This window comes from Melozone crissalis, unplaced genomic scaffold, assembly GCF_028551555.1.
Source record: "Melozone crissalis strain CALT ecotype California unplaced genomic scaffold, PUWL_Pcris_2 ptg000004l_1, whole genome shotgun sequence".
Lineage (NCBI taxonomy): Eukaryota > Metazoa > Chordata > Aves > Passeriformes > Passerellidae > Melozone > Melozone crissalis.
Window position 1 is genome coordinate 24,509,349 of NW_026535782.1, and position 21,572 is coordinate 24,530,920.

The following is a 21,572-nucleotide window of genomic DNA, read 5'->3' on the forward strand; positions in this document are numbered from 1 at the left end:
TAAGTGTGATGTTTGCTTCCTGAAGCCACTTAGACTCCCTTTGATTATACTGTTCTTCTCTGTGTATTTGCCTTATTTGTTCCTTGGGATGATGTAATTCCTGAGGATTTCTCCAAAAGGCAGATATGAATCTAAAATGGTCTCCTTGGACATATTTGTGAAGTTGTCAGAAAGATTTTATGAACACTGGAATAACAAAAACTTTTCTTCATTACCTTCATATCATTTACTCTGATGGCTGGCTTTGGGTGCCTTGCTGGCAAGGGCCAAATGCTGCCATCAGAGCCACATCTTTCCCCACCAAATAGCTGAGATGCCATTCAAAATATTTTGGGATAAAATTCTGCCTTTCATCCGCAACAAGGCAGCTCTAAGTTTTGAAAAGCAGAATTTCCTGCTGAAAGCTTTCAAATTAACTGTTCCATTATGAAAAATAAATATTTAATTCCATGCCAGAGAGCCTCAGCCATGGCTTGCCTGCTTTGTGCTACTCCAGTTCATTATAAAAGGTTCAAATCTCTAGAGCTCACCAACCTGCAGAAGTCCTCCAAATCTGGTCTCATAACAGCTGAGCCAGTGAATACTGATTACATTTGTCATCTTGGCTGCATGACTTTTCCTCCCATAGCCTGGCACTCTGTCAAAGTATCATTTCACACCACCCTCAAATTACTATTATATGCCTATTTCTGGATGTAGTCTCAGGGATGTTTACCTTTCCTTAAGCTAAATTTTGGTGGATATGGCACACCAGAACTTTGTCACACTGGAAGTAAAATGTTCAGAAAACTCACCACACCGCCCCTTACTCAAGAAAGAACACTACAATTACGGCACAGAAACGGGAGCCAGAGGACTTGGATCTTCCCTCTGTCACGACTCACTCTGTGCCTTAATTTCCTGTGCCTCCCCTTTTCCAGGTCTGGAAACCACACACTGTGCTTCCCTACCTCTATATAAACAATTCAGAATCCAGTGCTGCACAGGGACCAAATATGACTGCTGCCTGACACCACTGCCTTCGCTTCCAAATGCCAAGCCTCCCAGGTGGCAGAATAAAGATGTTGTTTCTTAATGCCAGTTTCTGTGCAAGGTGCACTGCCCATGTTTGGACAGAACAAGTCAGGAAAAAACATGAAGAGTTAAAGCATTGGAGCTCTCTCTGGGAAGAGAAGCAAGAGATGATTAAGAGGAGGAGATGCAATAGAAAGCAAGTTGGAGCATATGCTACTTCCTAATAATACTCAGGGTTTTTTTGCCAATATCTCTAAATTAAGGTGGCTGGTGCTCTGTCTTTCCTCCTCCTGCCCTCATACATTTCTGCTGAATTTAGCTGTGAAGAGGATGTGGAAACAAAGCCAATTTTGCTTCCCTTTTGCAAAGCAGTTAAGAGATCCTGAAACATGGCTAGCATACGAACTGGATGCCACATTCCAGAATTTGAACATGTACAGACACATTCCCCACAAATCAGAAAAGCCCATGAGAAGCTTTGGTTTATAGACACACACAAACACTGCGGCAGCAATTGGCAGAGATGAAATTGCTGGGATGTTGTGCTGCAGCCATTACGTACCCCAGAAACACTGAGTCTCAGCAACCAGAAAGAGAAATAAATAGGTGGAATTGCATAATTTTTCTGGCATTAAATCCATCACAGTGATGAGGGCAGAGCTCCTGCCTGCCTGGCCGAGGAGAACAGGAGCAGGTCTCAAGTGAGGGACACCACACATTCAAAGGGGGAAAGTACACAATTGATAGCAAGGAAACATGAAGAAGGAGCTATCTGTAGATCTCCCTCTTTTCTTCAGGGCTGGGTTCTCTCAGCACTTCTAAAAATTTTATTTTTATAATTGGAATTTTACATATAATCTATATATAATAAATATAAATATACATAAATTTTATATCTCTGTTTATAGGCATGGAGGCAAGAGGGGACGACATCGCCACTCTGTGGAGTAAGCCAGATGGCCTTTAGTTGTGGGGTGGATTGTGGTGGTGCATCCTTCCTCCCTGCCTCTCCTCAGGCCAGACTATCATCTCAGAAATGCTGTCAGGCCTTGGCCTTGATGAGCAGCACCTGGGCTGAGCTTCTCTCAAGCTTATCAGAAACACTGTCTGCTCCTAGAAACTTGTGCTGTCTAACAAGCCCCTGGCATTTTTCAAACAGCCTTGGAAACTTATTCTTACCTGGATAACAACCCAAATGGAACAACATCCTAACAAAGTTATCAAACTTTCAGAGAAAGTTATCACCCAAATTGCAGCCAGAATGGAAAATTAACGCGGCTAAAACCAACTTTTGTGCAACCCTATAAACAGTGGGTCCAAGTGAGAGCCTTTGAGCTCTCCTGGACCACAGCAGGGGGTGTACATACTCTTTCAGGTCTGTGTACCTATGAGAGTAAATATAACACAACAAAGGTACTAGGAATGTTGCTCTGCTAAATTCTTAAATATGGTAGATTTGTAAGTTAAGCCTATAAGTAAGTAACTGTTGTGCTTACAGTAAATTCTGTAGAATCTTCTGTTAAATTGTTTAAATTCAGCTATTGATTAAGGTTTGTTAAAACCTTTAGGCCTAAACCAGTGGTCAAGTCTGGGGAAAAATTTGGCAAGAGGGTCTACTCTGAACCTTGTGACTCAAAAGGAGGGTCTCCCTTATTCCTTTTTATCCTTAACCTTTCCCTCATCCTTCTTCCTTACCCTTAAGTTTTTTGTCCCCAGCTCCCACATACATAATTTTTGGCTAACTTTAGTTTCAACTGATTGGTTTTAGATTTCAGTCCAATTTTTTCTCTGTGTGTTCTAACAATCTAGTAAGTAGTAGAGTGAACCCTGCCAACAAACTTTGTTGTGCTTTCATTTTAATATTGAACCTGCTTTTGTTGATACTTTTGTTGCTGATTCTTTGAGCAGCCTGAAACATTCATGACAAATTTTCCTTGGAGATGTTATAAGCAAGGTTTATTTAATAATTTGGTTCCTTCCTAGCAGTATGATGTTATTTGTGTGATTTCATTCTCTCATACTGCTATAGCAAGCAACAAATTCAAGGTCAAATACTGGGTATGGTTAAAACTTTGGCAATCCAGTTGACAATGGACAGTTTTCAGCATTTGGGCCATGGAAGCAAAGCTGCCTCTTTTTGTGCTGTCATCAGATAGTTTGCCCTTGCTTAATATTTTATGAAAAATATGTGACATCTGTTCCTTGATGTAGGAACAGGAGGAATGCAGTTACAATGGGAGAAAAAAAGCAAGGCTTGCATGTTCCTTGTTAACAAATACATTTAAATCCCTTTGGAAGGCTTGATATCCTTCACTGCAAGGTCTCCAGTGGTCAAAAAGTGGGTGGAATTGCTTGTGATGAGGCCATTCAAAATGGAGGAGGCATTTAAAACTACCCCTAACCCAAATACCACATAGTCTCCTCATAACACCATCATTTGGGAATGCACAGTGTCATTATTTGGTATTAGCACAAAACTATCAAAAGAACTGAAGGTTAAGGGGCATACAGATGGAAGCATGAAGTACTCTTCCTATGACTCTTGGAATTTTCCTGCTTGAGAGTTGATCTGGTATCCTCTGTGTAAAGCAGGATACTACACTGCTGCGGAAGACATCCCTTCTGCAGTACAGGGATTTACATCTTCTGTGAAGGCAGCATGATCTAGGCCTTTATGGGAGCTGCAGCACATGAAGGTGGAGGGAGAGATGGGTGTCTGTCACACTGAATGGCAAGGCTTTGGAATAACCATAGCACAGGGATGTGGAGCAATCAACACACAGCTGGGGAACTTAGAATCTACTATGAACTTAGTTCCTACTATGTGGATGTTACTATCATGCTGCACTTTCAGAAAGGGCACCATGTTACCTGGACTGGATTACAGTCAGAAGAGATGATTTGAGAAGAACAAATAAACACACTAAGTAAATTTATTTCCCTCTCACAAATCAGATAGTTGAACCTTGGCTGTTTTACCTCAGGAGATGAGGACAGAAAAGGCTTGATGTATATATTGGAGTCGTGCACTTTCAGGTCATGGTCTCCCAGTCCTCGAGTCACTCCAATTGTTGCCATAACCCGAGCCTGGAGATAAAGAAAAGCAGTGGGATAAAATCTTGTTACATGGACTGTGTCAATAAAGAATGAGATAATATTCCTACTCTGTAACTGCTACAGTTAGGGACGAATTCCCTTTCTCCTCCCAGAAACTCTAGATTTAACACAGCAAAACAACGTCAAACTTTTCACACTCAAGCCATCTCCATTTTCCTCCTTATTAAGCTTTGTTTTCATCCACATCCCACTCACCATCTCTAAGGTACTGGGTCTACAGAAACCTTACCCAGTCACCTCACTGTCCACAACAGTCTGTGAGAGCATTCCTTCAGCAAATTGTACTGTTAGTATAGGTTTTACAAAGAGGACAAGGAGCTCTCTCTACTCACATAATGAATCTGTGGTATTTTCCTATTGACATATTGTTGTATATCCCCTTTACCAGGGAAAAGTGCCAAAGGCACCTTAAATTGCTGAAGACACACGTGACAGCAGCACTGACCACAGTGCTCTCTTCTTGGGAGAGTCACTCTACAGCAGGTCTGCAGTTCCCTCACATCTGCCACTTCCTTCCCCCAGCACCTTCCTCTGTGACATGAGTGGTGTCCCAAGAGGTTCTGGGCTCTCCTTCATTAAATCTGCTCCAAAGACTGACCAGCCATTCAGCCTCCCAGGGAACCCTGCTCTCTGAGCTCTGCAGATCACTTCCCCCAAACTCAGGCTCAGCCACAGTAGCTTCTGAGCAAGGGAGCTCAGCATCACTAATGGTGAGCAACTGACTCAGAATCATTTTGCCTCAGTGACTCCTGGCTCCACAGAGCCATAAGAAAGTAAATTAAAAAGATGTGCATGAAACATTTTGCAAATAATTATAAACTTAACAAAATTCAGAGATAAGCTGCAGGTCTGAACCTTCAAAACATGGACTAATTTTGAAAAGCATCTATTTTTGCATTGAGATAAGATGCAATGCAGCAGAGGAGCACTATTAAGAAACACAGCAAGCATACCAATATCAGCAAACTGACACCACTGCATCCTTATATTGATCCTGCTGCTGCATCCAGCTAAGCTTGCTGGGACCAACACTAACGATCTCACTGTTCTTAATCACAGAGCTGAAAACAAAGCATAACAAACAGAACAGCGTTTCTCCCTTTCAACTATCAGCCTTCACACGTCAGAAAAATTCAACAGTGAGTTCACATAACCTTATCTTTTTCAGCTAGTGTCAAAGGTGTTATACTTTACAAATCCTGCCCTGATCCCTCCTCTTCCTAAATTAGAGTTTTGCATCTCAGAGCACTATTAAATATCTCCCTGCTTTGTTCTAGCTATATTTTACAATGAAACAGCAACATTTAAAGTCAATTACTTACGACACTCTCATTGTAGTCTATTTACAATGAAAGAAAAACAAAAGCAAACTAAACAACAAAAGACTGCTGTAAAACGGTTATTACTATGTTGAGCTCTCCCCACTACCCCCCAGACATGAGACTGATTTATGACAGAACCAAGATATTCTTTCAAGCTGTCAAAACGATAAAATAAAGAGATACTGAGTGGAAAACACTGGACAGCCATGGGCTAAACTGAATGGCAAACAGCACAGAATTCCTTCTTCCTTTGGTCTGAGGAAAGCAAATGTGCCCACCTTCTTGCCTTCTCCATATATAAGGGGAAACTTCAAGTCATCTTCCTCAATGGTTTTGTATGCCCTGTGGGGGGAGGACAAACAACATTTATGAAGCTTGTAGTCAATTAGTGACCCAGTGCCCTGAAACAAGCAGCTGTGATTTCAAAAATGGGGGGAGAAAAAAAACCCCATTATTTTTCCTAGGGACTCTGTCTTTGAACCAAGATGTAAATTTCTTTTCTGCAGGAAGGTTTTCTGTAAATAGTTATCCATTTCACTAAAAGGAAAAGTGAAGATAAAAATATATCTAACATGCCAGGATGCTCCTATTGATTGCAAAGAAAGAGGTGAACTGGAATAACATCCTAATCAGGTAAGATATTGTCAGATATTGTACCAGCTATACCATAACACAGTGTCATAAAAAACCCCAAATCCAACCAAATAAAAAACCCAAACAAAACCAACTCCAAACCCAAGAAACTAACCAATGCCTAGATTGGCACTGTTAATGTGAAACGTAAGCAATGACAGGACGTGTACCCATGGTGTGAAACAGCTGTCTGATCCTGTTCTCACCCTCCAGGACCACAGAAACCAAGACAAGCTTCACGTGCTGAAGTCTTAGGATATTTAGTGCTCATTTGACCTTGACTGCAACAGTCAAGGTTGTCAGAGGTTTCACATTTCACAGCAGCTTTCCCATGGACAAGAGACAAGAGAAGTAAATGCTCATGCTCGGATTCTGTTCACCGCATGCCTGTGTACTCTACCTTTTACATATCCAGCTGCTGACACTGATGAGGTGAGAAGGTTAGCAATTTTGCCAGTGAGAAATAAAAAAAAAAACCAGCAGAAGACCACAGCCATTCTCATGAGCTGTAGAGTCCGATGGTTTGTATGATACATGCTTGAGCTCAGGTGCTGCAGCTTTTTGGCTAAGGTGCATTGCCCCAGTGGGGCACGCTTCCCTTCATACCACAGTGTCATCCCTCCTCAGCCCTTCCCTGCATGTTGTGCTTCCCTCCTGGCCCATCCAAGCCCAAAGCCCTCAGGGTGACACCAAAAGCACCCCGGGTACACAAACCAGAGGGGAAGGGAAGGTGCTGGGCAGATCCCCTGCCAGCCACTGCCAACCCCTGCTGTAGCACTCTAGGATGGCTGCCTGAGCTCCAGGGAGTCACATGGGATCACGTTTATGCAACGTTAAGGCTGTCACGTAAACCAGCAGGAAATTAAAAATTAAGGGTGAAATCCTGTATTGTAATTAAACTGCCCCTGCTTCACCAAAATATGGGACAGGCCTGGGATCAATAAATGGTGCTGTACATCTGCATCACCCAGGCAAGACTCAAACTTCCTGAGAATTGCAGAGACATTTAAGCCCCACCATTAAATTTCCCAGTAATCACAGAAAGGGATCATATTAGAGTTCTGGAGGTGAGGAAGGACCAAGAAGAAAGAGAAAAGCCATCAAAATTCATAGAAGAAACAGTAGTGGAGGGCTCCTCTCACATACTAAAAAATATTACTATATATAAAATCCCAAAATGAAACTAGGTGACGTTTGCAAAATACAGTGGTGGGTCCTTCATGTTGTCAAGAATATCTTAGAAAATACAACCATAATATTTTGCCATCTCTCTAAGACACAATACAGTGAAGGTGTTCAAATGGAATTCTGCACTGGGGAGGGCAAATAAATTAGCTCTTAAACCAAACAAAGAGGCACAAATTACTATAAGTAGCCAACATGATAATACTTCCCTGATGTTTAAAACCTGGAACAGCATTCAGTTGGGAAGGAGGAGTTGGTAATGAATTTTGCTCTTGTTCTTTCCTTTATTCCCAACAAATATCTCTGCCCCACTCACTAAGGTGGATATCCTGGTTTGAATGTAGAACAAAAAATTTACTATTTCTGACTACTCATGAGCATGCTTCAAAGCTTCCAACTGCACCTATAGTACTGGAAGACCTGGGAAAACATCACTGAGGAGTCTGAACTAGGCCTTGCATAGAGCCAGCTGTGCTCTGCCACCAAGAAAATGGGTATCAGCTGAGCCCATTGTGGGCATCAGTCAAATGACTAATCAAGCCACAATCCTGAGAAGACAACCATTCCTACTGGATGTTCACATTGTTGTGCATATTTGTTAAAACAGCAGACAAAACTAAGGTGATGTGGCTGAACTAGTTGCAGCCCCCTCTTAAAAAGAAAAAAACAAGCCCATTCTTTACACACAGACTGTATTATCTGCAAGGTAACCACAACTATTTAAGACCAAAGCCCTCACTTTACACTGCCCTGTAAGCTGACAAAAGCAGGGACCAAGCTTTTTCCCCTCTCTCCTCTTCTTCCTTATATTCTCCTGCACAACACCTCACACTGACTGTGCTTTAGGAAGAAAGGAAAAAAGTGTCATTTAGGCCAGTGTCCTTCAAAAGAATGCTCCCCACTGCTGAGTGCAGCTTCTTTCAGGGAACCATTAAAAAACCACTGTCCCTCAGGCCTTCAACTGTGACACCTCAGTGTAAGGACACTGGGGGAGGCTGTGTTCCAAGGGCTGCAGCTAACTTGTTCCATCAGCAGATTAGGGAGAGCAGCTGGCTAGCCTGTGACCTCCTGAAGCTGTGCAACTAAGTGAGGGAGGCCCAGAGAGCTACAGTGATTTATTTTGTGGTTACTCATAGCCTGTCACCTCTCGAGCTTAGAACTTGGGTGTCAAACTCATCTCAAATGTGCTTTTTCTGTTGATGTTGCTATTGCCTGAAAAATTGCCATCACGTAAAAAACAATGCTCAGAACTGCAACCACAGCAGCGGAGGTAGCACAGACACACTGAAAAGCAACCTGGGCCACTCTAGAAAAGTACCTGTGTCCTGCATTGCCAGAGAAACAGAATTAATAATATACTAATGTGGGGTTTGCTGCAAGAGAAGCACGAAGCACAGCTTTTCAGCTAACAACTCAGCAACTGCACTGGGGAGACAGAAAGAAGATATGAAGTTAATTTTCATTTCTGCCCTGTGAAACCTCCTGCATTTTATATGTGGGCTTATTTCACATAGGCTACAACCTTCTGGACTATTTTTCTTGATTTTATGTAATAAAGTTGCATTTATATTGTTGTTTACTGTATATAAAGATATAATATAGCAGTAGGTATATCAAACACAGATACACAGAGAACCTGAAGGGGTGGTTTGGCTCTTTTAGTGCCAGCATGGCCTTATTCAGCCCTCTGTGTAATTCAGCCCAGCACACTGCTTTAACAACACAGTGTTGCAACCCTCCCCTCTCCTTCTCTCTATCTTCCTTGTCCACATCCCAGGAGGTTTTCGTGGTTACCAGGGCATGACAAGAAAGGTTATAAAGACAAGGCAATGCTCTTGCTTCCAGCTCTGAATGAGCCTAAAGCCTGTTAAGTGCTTCTGCCACGTAAGCCTCTATTTTTCCAAATGGAAAAACAGGAGGAGCAGTGGGGAGTAGAAAAGGCAAGCTCGTGCCCAGCTAGATCTAGCTGCATTTTTTTCAGTTAACTTTGTTTCTTCTTTTCATTTCAAAAGAATTATGAAATGCTACTGCTGTCCAAAAATACTGAACAAGGCCTTGACATACGTACCACCCACAAAGTTACATTTGGACTCAGGATCAACATTTTGGAAAACCGGGCCAAATCGCACCAGGAGCCAAAAGAGATGTCAGAACAAAAGAACTAGGACTGACATGATGTTACTCATATGCTAACTGGAATCTGCTCTAAATGCATGGTGAAAAAATAACCAGGAGCTACTAAGTGCACAACACAATCTACAGAAGTTTCTTAGAGTGCTGGGGTGATTAGGGCTTTTACACTCTAGAAATAAAAGATTATCAAAGTTACCTGCCTATTTCTGGGTTAGAACTTGAAAAACCAGTCATCTCCCATATGCAAATTTCAGAGCCAAAATCCTAAATAATGCCTTACATGTGTTATGAGTTCTCCTGCCATATAAGTTGTTCTTAAAAGTGGCCTTCTGAAAGCACATATAAATTCACCTAAGAGTAGAAGTTGATGACTAAAACCAAAATCCACATTCCATTTTCCTTCGTGGCAAACTGTGTAAGATCACTGGTCACAAAATTATTGAAGCATTGGCATCCCCAGGCACAACAGATGGTGTTGAAAACACAACCCATGCTGACCTGGAAGGTTCGGTTCTGTGCCCAACAGGGGAATCCAGACTCTGTGCTCTGCTTTTTCATGGAACTTGGCTTTAGAAAGTTTGTGTTTCACATCCCTGCTTGTGACACCTAATAGTAAACTGAGAATTAAACCTAAGGAAGAGCAAAGAAAATCATCATCAAAGGGTTTTAGCTTGAAGCCTAGAATACACCTATTTGTGGAAAGCAACCAAGAGAAAGTACTACTGCTTCATAAAGTCCTAGTTCACACTGAGTACAAGGCTAAAGGCATCTCTGAAATAGGTTTGTAGATTTTGTGCATTTCTAGCACTGATTTGCTACCACTCTAAAAACCACCAAACCTAGGGCCATCCACTGCCCCAACTCTCCCCCTCACCCAAAATAGCCCAACTCACAACCAAACTACTCCAGCTATCCAAACAACCTCCTTCTCAAGCTCAACCTTCTTTATTCATACCAACACAAAATCATGTTTTAATCTTTAAGCAACACAAAACTTGATAGAAACTCTTTCTTTTCCCCTCCCATACAAGTAATCAGTGGAATGGAGCTCAACCTTTGGGCAACAGAGCTTAAACCACCAGTCCAAAAGGAACTGTTCATCTGTACTGTCTGTGGAACTACAGCAATGTAGTTCAGCATCTAACCAGTGTAAGTGCATGCTTACTATCAAGAAGATGCGTAGTACAGGTTAGGCACAGAGTCACTGAAAATTGTACCATTTATGTCTCAACTCAGCCATAATCTTAAAAAATGTCCTTACACTTGTGCTTCTGCAGTCAGGATCTCTAAGTCCAGACAGCACTGTCTGATACTAAGTACCCTCTAGACAGGTTAGCTCTAATGTTCAGTGTCTCAGTATTTTTCCCCTATTGCTTGTCTGACACACAGTTTAATGAAACGAAATTACAATAAACAAAGATAATTAGGGCACACAAACTATAGCAATGTTTGTTAAGAGAAAAGATGATGGCAAAGCCAAATGAAAGACTGATGCACATGCACATGGGCATAAAACAGTTTTTAGGGAAAGATCTACCTTAATCAAGATACTCTCACAGGCCTTCTTTCAAATGAAGAGGAAAACATACAAGTTTTAAAACACTCATTATTCACAGAAAATTCAGAAACACCTTCTTATGAACCTGAAAGTGTATAATGCTTCATTTTGCAAATCCCAGTTCTGTCTACCAATTTACAAATTAAAAAAAAATAAAGTCTCTCAGCATGACTTGTACACATCTATGATCTCTGGCTTGATCTAATCAGACTAATACATGAGCCTTGGACCTCGAGGGAGCCTTCACTGCTGTGTACAGTCCTAAGACAAAGTCTGCACTTCAGAGAGCACCAGCACCACACATTCCTGTGGAAGTAATTCCTAAGCAAAGCAAACTATCCATTTTGGTCAGCCCAGTTTAAAGACATGCATCAGAAAATTTTCAGGCACTTCCTGGAGTGTGGCCAACTTTTTAGTCCATTCACCTCTATTGGAGCATTAAAGAAAATGTTAGAAGAAAAGTCAGGGACAGGACTGTCAAGCATCTCAAGTGTTTAGAGAGGTCCTTGCCCAAAAAAAGATAAATCAGGAAGAAAATGCAATGAAGGTATTTAAAAGGAGAAGCTGGAAGGGACAGAGAAAGAATATTGCAATCACTTTCATTCACTACTTGTGACCTGTTGAGCTTTCACTACTGAGTGACAAAACCTCTGTTCAGACAGGGCAGCTGCACATCAAACAGGTTCACCTTCTGCAATAGCCTCAGCAGGCCAAGCCTTTCTTTTCTGCCCCCAGTGAACTTGCTGCCTTGAGCACTTATTAAAATTAATTTAATTTCTTCTACTCTTAAAAGACAAACAGGAAGGTTTGTCAGCAATTCACTCTGGAGATGGAGGGGTAAGAGAAGTGGTCTGAGTGTTAACACTCTGTTAACACTCTGTGGGCTGGGTGCACTGCAGTGCACTGTGACGGACAGAAAAACTATTTGTAAATTGGTATTTTGCTGTATTTGTTAAAAGCTTGTTGTGAGGCAGATGGGAGAAAGGCTGCATGTTAAACTCAAGTGCCTGCTCCATACTTGTTAGCTGGGATTCTCTGGATGCAAAGGAGATTGAGGTTGAGGAAGAATTGCAAAGTAAATTCTTCTGGGAAAGATCTCTGCAGTGCAGGATGGAGGAGGCAGTGAGACACAGCAAGCAGAGACCTCACCATTCCACAGCAGTGTTGGAAACTCCTCCAAGCAGCAAGGGGCTTCCTCTCAGCCAGAAGCAGAGCCATAAATCAATCTTTGGTAACGAGGGAAAGAAAGAGAGCTTCTATGGACCCAGCTGAGATTATGTCAAATTTGTGCAGATGGGGAAGCCAGAGAAAGCACGAGTGTGAAAGAGACTTCACCTTATCAAGAAGAAGGGATGTTTTTGCTTGGATTTTCAGATTGAAGATTATGTCATTCCAGTTTAGTTTCCTTCTGACAAAACAGACTGGGATTCTTTTATTGCCCTTGCATATGCAGCATCCAATTCCACACCAAGGCAAAGCCCAAGTGGAGGTGCACAGCCATGCAGGGACAGGTCTTAGATGCACAGAAGGAGATGCTCTTGCAGAACATGACTCAGACCAACCTCATTCTTATCACTCTCATTTGGCCCCAGAGAGGCCATTTACAGAGCTTTACTCCAGACTTAAGCTTTCTCTCTTCTTGCAGCAGTATTACTTTCCTGTTTCTGCTTTCTCCCACCCCAAAGACTCTGGCTCAGCTGCTGTGGCATGTGCACACTTGGGGGAAAGAGCCATTCATCACCGTCAGGAGACGTGCTGTACACAGCAGGTCAGCTCTCACCTCCTGCTGCTCCTGCAGTGAGGGCTGCAGATCCTGAAAAGATGCATAACATGCACATTGCAAACAGCCATTCATCATTGCAGAGCTGTGCCCCAGACACCCAGGCACAGCCCAGCAAGCTGCTCTAGCTGTGTGCACCAAGGAGGCACGTCCCCTCCCGCTCCCCGCCGCCTTGCAGCGAGAGACAAAAGCACACACACAGAAAGCTGGGCAGGTGACTGCCAACCATGGTTTCTGCTGCAAAAATTATATCCTCTCTCTCCCCTCCAGAACGGCCCAGTGCTGCAAAGTTGCCCCATAATCATTAAATTATGAAAATGTAAGTTGCTGGAAGGAAATTAATACCAGGCATGACTGGGGAAAAGGTTGCTTTCTCATGAAGTAATTATGAAATTAAAATTTGATCTCTCCCTGGCGATTGTACAAAGGATACAGCTGAGGTCTCAAACACAACAATACAGCCAGGTTTTCAGCAGAAGAAACATAGAATGTTTCACTAGACAAAAAAGCTCAATTAAAAAAAAAAACGGGAAAGGATGACTTTTGTAAATTACATGATTTTGGCTAAAAGGCGCAATGAAACAGGTTAGAGCACAGGGTTTGCAGACTTCCAATTACTTCTTACAAGTTGGAATCAAGCTGTTAGGAAATGCAGCTTATCTGAATAAGACTAATAATGCTAAGCTAATTAGACCCACAGGCATTAGCCAGCAGATAAATTCAGGCCAAAAAGAGGGACACTGTCACTTTAAATACTGCCTTGGGATCGGTGGAAAAGCTAACGAGGAGTGTCAGTTGGGGCTGTTTTATTAGGTGGTTCTCTAGAGACTATAGCCTGAGGTTTCTGAAGCAGGGCTTCTGTGCTTGATTCAATAAATCAATTTATATTAAAGGAGGGTACAGCACAGGTGCCAGCTCTATAAAGCATTTTTGTGGCATTTCTCAATCTGCTCAGGCACTCCTTGGGCAGGCTACCTGAATGTGCTGTCAAAGGACATTGAGCCCAGCAATAAAGAGTAAGATAGGGGCCACATTGGCAATATTTGTTCAAATCAGCTCACACATTACCAAGCAAAACATGTACATTGGCTCTCACCGGGTATTCTGGATCCCCAATAAGTGATTAATGAGAGCCTGGTTTTTGTGAGTTGGAGTCTGAACCGCAGACGGCAAGGCAGGCTGCACAATGAAAGCGACAGGCATCCATCCCAAACAAAATAAAACGTCTTGAAAAGTGAAGTTGCTTCTCTAATCAGATGCTTAGAGGCTGAAAGACATTCCCTGTTGGAAAGAAAAGGGCGAGTGCAGAGCAGGCTGGCAGCTTTCCAGGCAGTGGACAATATTGACTCTAGAATAAAATAGGTTTTGCTTAGTGCTTGCCTCAGGGCACCAGCCTCCCTGCTTTGGAATAAATCATGCGGGCAGGCGATTCCCCAGCACGGTCTGACCCTCGGGGCTGACCCCATGTGCCACCGCACTCCCTCACCAGACACACAGACACGGAGCTGGCAAGGGCTCCCCTGCTGCAGCAAAGACAGCACGCTCAGAGACTGAGCCCAATTCCCCGGCTCGCTGCCACCTTGGCTCCAGCCCACGGTGTGTGGCGGGCACTACACTGCCTCAAACCATTTCTGATGGGGTGCAGCTCAGCTGCGCTGCTCAGCTCTGCCTCTCCTGGAGGGCAAAGGAAGCAACCAACAAGTAGGTCAAAAACCGTACTTGTTATCTAGGTCTCTTTTGCCATCCTAAAATCAAGTCAAATAGCTGAAGCTGTGATCTGGATACAAGCCTTTAAAGAACTGCACTTCAATGCAAGCAGCAGTAAAGCCACTGTTTCTGTTCCAAGGAGGAGCAAAAAATTAATTTTGAAACCACTGAAGTTGATGCCAATTGGTAGTGCCTTCTGGATGCCTTTGGTTAAGCACAGTGCTGTATGGCTCCTCCAGCCCCACAGAAGGCTGGGAGGGGAACTCTGGAAGGAGCCACAGTGAAGCACACAGCCAGTCAGAAATCCAAGTTTCTGAAGGTTCTAGGATATAGTCAAAGCAAAATACCTCCAAACTGTTCACACTGGATGTACACATGAAGGAAATTTGACCAACTGTGTCTTAGCTTTAAATAAAAGCCAGAGACAGAGAGCACTAATTCTGTGCAGTCCTTCAAAGGAGCAGCTGTCACCAGGCCTGCTGTTTCCCTCCTCCCTCCATTTCCGCTTCAGGTTACTCACCCCACTTTTTAGCACTGACCAGTCTCTGCTTACATGGCCTCTGAGTCTTTCCTGATGCTTCTATTGCCAGGACTTGTGAAAGCCACCAGGACACCTCTCTCCAACACAAGTCTAACCTCTGCAAGGCATGGGCTTGGAAATTCCAGTCCAGAGACCCAGCTGTGAAAGACTGTCAGTAACACAGATATCTGCCAGCAAATTATGGCTCAAGACAGCTTGAAAGCTTGTTCAGCAGGACACACTGCTCTTAAGATGCCTTGCCAGCTACACTGCACGTTTTGCAATCGTTGTTCAACCACAACGCGCATAGGGCAAGGGTGCAGGAAGGGCAGCTCATGGTCAGCTCCCAGCAGTGTGGGATTTATTTTACATATATTTAATACAGCATGATTTCTCATTGCAATTGCCACTGCAAAGAAAGGAGCCAGGGTAGGCGAGCTGGAGCGGGAAGGGAAAGGCTGGTCTCAAAGCAGTTGCAGGCAGCCTGGGCTAGTGATGCGGCACACATTGCTGGATCGGTGGTTGTCCTAATGCTGTGGGGAAACTTGGCAGCTGTGCTACCACTGTGGGCTGTGGAGACAAAGCCAGTGTGGAAACTTCACATGAAAAAGAAAAAAAACATAAAAAGAAAGAAAGAAAAAATAAAGGGCCAAATACATTATAACAGACCCAAAGACAATAATCTTTTGTAATCCAAACAAGCTGGGCAAGCCAAGCCATTGTTGAGAATCTGAAAAGCTCTGGAGCAAAGGAGGAGGATAAAAATGAGGAAAAAAAAAAATCATACAGCTTCTAATAGAAAACACAAAAATTATATTGAATTGTAAACTAAAACAGTTTAGTTTCCCGAGGAAACATCAAAGCAGAGAGTGTTCTACATTCTCTCACTAAAGGATTAAGTAATTAAGTGTAAGAGTCGCTTTTTCTTCCTAATATCACCTGCACCTCTCTACATGTATATGCAAATGTCAACACACAATGAGGTTAGTGACCAAAAAACAATTCACACAATTGATCATCTGCATTGTATGTGATAAAAGTTCAGCAGCATTTTAGTGTACCAAGCTCTGGCTGGCCAAAGTACCATCTGACATTTTCTAGAAAAGGAATATATATGCTAATTTATTCTCCATGATAGATAGTGTCCTTAGAAACAAATGCAAAACAGACATGTCCTCAGCCACTGTGTCCTGATGCACCAGTTGAATCCAGGAATAAGAAAGGAAAGAAAATAGAAGCAAAATCGTTGAAGTGGAAAACAGCCACTAAGAAACCTCTGCCACCTCAAACCATCACCTCTGAGGGCCGACCAAACTGGAAATCTAATGTCTTGTCCACAATCACAGCCACTAAAATTGACCCAGACTTTTACATAAATAGAAACAGATTGCTTCTCCTCTGCCTAGGGGTTCACTGCACACAATCCAATGGATAACAAACACCTTGGGTGAAACCTTGCAAAAGGAAATGGATCCTTATTTAGAAGGGCTCTGTTTTACACAAATGCATGGCAATAGAGCAATTTCTTCATAATTTTATTGTCCCAAGGCAATCAAACAAAGAGGTAATTGATGCACTAGTTGTGCAATATGGAGCAGCTGAAAGATTCCAATTCTTTTATTAGGACAAAAATGTAGGCCCCATTTTTCACTTCCATCCAGAAGTCAAAAGAAACAGCAGGGTGAGGTAGCCTCACCACAGTCTCCACATGCTTCTGCTTGGCACAGGCCACCTTTTTCTGGGACAATACTATGGTGAATTCAGACTTGAATTTTCAAGTCGCAGTTCAAGCATTTATTCCAGAATAACTGCTTACAGCTAAGCATATTTGTACTGAACTGGTGACAATTTTTGCATTGACCATATTAGAATCTCTAACTAGATCAACGTGTGTCCTAGATTTCAGGAAATTCAGAAAAATCAAATGGAAAATAACTTTTTTCTCCTCCCTGCTATATGCTAGAGCTAAGAGAGTTCACAAATCAGTATTGAAAAGCAACACATTGGATCAAATCTGCCAGTCTGACTTACCAAAGCTCTTCTACCTCACTCATTATTCTACATTTAGAATTTCTGTTCCTTTTTCTAAAGCCAAACAGTATAAACTATATAATGACCATTTTGGATAAGGTAAAGCGTTATGCATACATTCACAAGTGAGGCAGAAATATACAGAATTACCTCTTCACTTAACTTTTAAACTGTCTAGTGCTGCATGAATCTCAACATTCTGCTGGTGATTTGGGCTGGAAAAAAATACTGTAGTAAGCAAAACTTCCACTGAGTTTTTTGAATTTTCAATTTGGAACCTCTAGTGCGCATAAATAGTTTTTTTTTCCTCTTCATGCTTTACTTTGTATTTTTCAATACTGAATTTGATCACTATGATGCCCATTTGCATTAATCACTTAATTCTTAGCAGTACCTCATGGTCATTCTTGTTTAATAGGAAAAGAGCTGCAGTGTCACCTGCCAGTACTGCAACTTCAACCATTCCAACCTCATTTCCTTTCCAGACCACTAACCAACCAGGGAAATGCAAAACAACTCCCATGAACCTGAAGAAACCCTCTTTGCTTTCCAGACATGATGACAGAAATCTGTTCTTGCCCTCTTCTCAGGAAGTTCCTGGCCTATGATACTTCTGTAGCTCTCCCCCACGTTTTTCCTCCCAACTGGCATGTCACATCTTGAAAAAGAGCTTTTGGAAGTCTACATGAAACCATTCCTTATTGGTGTCTCCAGAGACATCTGGGAGCTTAATGAAAAAAACCCTCCTTCTGCAGAAATTGGGAGAGTGTCTCATGATCTTCCAAATGTTTTGCTGTGTAAGTCCTCAGTTGATCCAATGTTCTCATTCTGTTCCTATTCTTTTGCTCATGCCTGTAGCCTTTTTAAAATGTGAAGTCATCATTCTCAGGGTGAAACTGCATATTCTACTAGCAGCTGTTCAAGATGACAGACAATGACAGTTATTCTCAGATTTACATGTTCTGCACAAACACTTCAGATTACATTAAACTTAGATCATTATTCTGCCATTAAAACATAATTATATTTATGGTCCATAAAGCATGGAACAAAGCAAAAGTTATGTAGAGCTGTACTTGTATGTGAGCATCCAGACTTCCAAACCTAAAATAGGCTTTCTTTTTAACCCCTCAGTTCTTTTTCTTCCTGAAAGGACATTTACTACTGACACGAAAACACAAATGTCATGGAAATGAAGACTATTTGCATATATTGGGCTTTTACTTTTATAGGTCATGCACAGAACTTACAACAGCAAAGATTAGGGCTTCTCCAAGGAGCCTCTTGAACCAAGAAAAAACAATGAAGACATTTAGCCAGGAACAAAAAACCCCATGTCATTCTTTCTGTCTTCACTTCTTTAAGTCCATGCCGTTCATTCAAGCATTCTCATTTTAGGCTGGTTGTGTTCAGACAGGCCCCTGTCTTAAACAATTCCTCAAGGGATATCCAAACCAAGGGCCAGCTGCAGTGGAGTCGGGAGGAAGCTTCTCCCTTCTGCAAGCTTTCCTTGGCATGTAAGGCATGATGGCCCAACGTCTTGGTTTAAAAGACGAACGTCTTACCCGCTCATCCAGAATTTATAAAAAACTATGCCCAAGATAGGAAAATTGTTTTGCTTTCAGAAAGATCCCCTGGCACATTTTTGCCTTTATATGCTTTCTCCACTTTGTAGTGCTCCCACACTACAATGAACTCTGTGGAGGGAGGTCCACTTATTTAAAACATCATCTTCTAGATGAAAGATACACCTGAAATAAGGAAATGCCTTTTCTTTTTGTATGCAGGGGTACACCTCCATGTTTGCTGCAGTTTACACTAATCAAAGATAGGTACAAAGTAGGCATTGGCTGGGGGAGAAGGCTGACCCCATGCTGAGGAGGACACATTCTTACCAGCCAGTCATGTTGAAGTCACGGTACAGCATCCTCTTTCCAACCTCCTTGCGCTGCACCCTCCGTGGAAACTCTAGATGTGTGAATTCATTTCCCAGCAAGTGAGGCTGCATGTAAGCCTGTGGGCAGAAATCAAACCACAGATACCACATAAAACAAGACATCATCTATTTTTAATGAGCTAGTATTACCATCCCTTCCTGGTCCCTTCCCACACAAATTCCACCCACTACTCTACCCTTCTTTTTAAATAAGGACAATGATGTGCTCCATTTCAGCAAACAATGCACATACACCATTTCTGCCCCTGCCTGATATCCAGCAGCAGCCTTATGCAGCTTTAGAATTTGTCTTGCCCTCAAAATCCTTTATTTCTTCTCCCTACTCCTCAAGATTTGGGCTCTCTAAACTACACTTCATCCATTGACCCTGAAGGAGACTGCAGAGCTTTTTAAAACAGAACACATGCCCTTTTGTAAGTCAGCAAGAGAGAAAGGAATGATCAAATACAAAGCCATGGAGAGACTTGAAGGGCTGATTGTGCAGTGAAGCTCAAGATTTTTGACTCGCAGTTCAGCTATACCAACAACACAGAAAACCAACATTGCTACCACATTTTAATTGTCACCACCTTGAGAAAAATGCACGCCATCACACACCACTGCAAATAAACACAAGCTACAAAGCAGCTTATTTTCTTTTTTTTAAAAAACTACATCCTTCATCCAAAACAGACTTCAAGAAAAGCAGCAGCAGTTTTGTGTCACAACTGCAACTAAGACCTTTGATGGTTTTAGTGCTCAAATGCTGCTCATGTCCTTTGTGTTGCACTGCTCTGCAGATGTTGGGAGGCCTCTTTGCCAGAGTTGTGCCTTTGACTAACGCTCTCCAAAGCTGACCACAGTCGAAAGCATCACGAGGTTCTTTGTTCACCGTGTAAATTTTTGGATTGAATTTACAGACAGATCACTTGACATGATAGTTTAATCCTAAACATACTCTATTTCTTTTTTCTGAAATAAATCTCACTCCTTTTTCTTTAATACTGAAATAAACAAGCCTTTCTCTCTTCCTCCGCAAAGCTGCATTGTGAAAGAGCTCTTATGAAAGACACAGTCAAATTGGCTAGGGAACTGAAAAAAAGTTGCATTTCTTAACCTTTTTGCAGATAACTCTTTTTCCTTATCCAGCCTGTTAAGGCAATAAGGCCTGTCTTATCTTCAGCAGCAGCTGCCATCAAGGGAGATGAAATGAGCTGTGGTTTAGTTTGTATATATGTCATAAATCTAGTGCTCATCAAAGGTAAACAGCAGGAAGCACTGGAAGCCCCTATTGATCTACCTGGCATCTGTCATGCAGATAGTTCACAATAAAATATTTCCTGCATTTAAGAGCTGAGCCTGCTCCCACTCAATTTAATAGGAGCTCTATCAGGCTCAGCACATCACAATGCTAACTTTCTATCAACTTGTTCCTGTTCCCATCACCAGACATTGTTCCAGAAAATACCTCAAGCTTGGTTGGAACAGGACTGAGGAAGGTTGCTGTGTGTAGCCAGCAAGATTGGATTCTGCTTTCAAGAGGTGGCTTTCAAACACACAAGTGATCTTGACATCACGATCCCTTCCTGGAACAGGAACTCCATCAAATTCTCTCTGTGTACAGTTAAGGGAATTATATTTTTTTTCCTTGAGTCTACAGTCAGCCAACCTTGTAGAAGGTCCCCTTCTACACCCAAACATTGTTGCCAAGGGCCTTCTAATTGGATCCCTCTCCTCATTACAGAAATAGTTGAGAAGCACTAGTGAGTTTTGAGAGGTTCAGCAGTATTAGTCCACATGAGACTTTTCATACTCCCAGAACACTGGAAGTATGAAAAATGAACTTCTTCATTTAAAAGTACACGTAAGCTTTTTATTTTATTTATTTTCATTCCAGTTGCAAAAAAGATGGAAAATTCCTAATGGTTTGATGCATCGCATAATATGAATGATATTTTTTCTTTGTATAATAACAAAGAGCTGGATTGGTTTTGGTATATTTAAAATTTCTTCTGCTCTATGATATTGTAAACAATGAAGTAAATCTGCATTCAAAGTGAAATTCGGTTTGCTTTTAAAAATGCACAGCTTATCTTGATTAAAACATTATAAACCACTACCAGCTAAATACTGTCACCTGCCTAAAAAACAAGGTCATACTTAAAAAACAATCACACCTGATATCAAAATGAAGTTATCTAATCTTCAGATTGTGAGATTACTAGTCTGAATAAGAGGTTCAGAAGAAAAACATTACAGGCTTTTATCCTTTTTTCACTTAAAACCAAGAATTTTCTTTAATGAAAAGGTAAAGCAACCAGGAGAGACTGCATTGCATAAAGATTTACTCAGATGGAAAGTCTGAGGTCATAACTGAAATAAGATTAATAAAGCTGGCACAGTTACCAGTGGACTGCTAATGTTCAAATAAGACTTCTCTTCCGCAGCCAAGCCTCAATGCTTGATTTACAATCCAGGGATCTTAACTTGATTCTAATATTTTTGGCGTCAGTGAAACAGAGGGAAAAGAGCAATTTGGAAGCTTCTGGTGTCTGAGATCTGAATTCTTATGTGAAGAAATGGGGATTTTTGTTGTGCTTTGCTTTATTTATTTAATTTTTCATATTTTTTACCAT

General features: G+C 41.9%; 1 protein-coding gene across 1 annotated transcript in view; it reads right to left on the reverse strand.

Moving 5' to 3' along the window:
* PPM1H (protein phosphatase, Mg2+/Mn2+ dependent 1H) overlaps positions 1-21,572 on the reverse strand; it is a 129,559-nt gene that overhangs the window by 13,351 nt on the left and 94,636 nt on the right. Inside the window, exons 6-8 of the mRNA XM_054272744.1 lie at positions 18,896-19,014; positions 5,732-5,795; positions 3,994-4,101 (exon numbers count right to left, since the gene is read on the reverse strand). Of these exons, the coding sequence (XP_054128719.1) occupies positions 3,994-4,101; positions 5,732-5,795; positions 18,896-19,014 (291 nt within the window). The remainder of the gene's footprint in view (positions 1-3,993; positions 4,102-5,731; positions 5,796-18,895; positions 19,015-21,572) is intronic.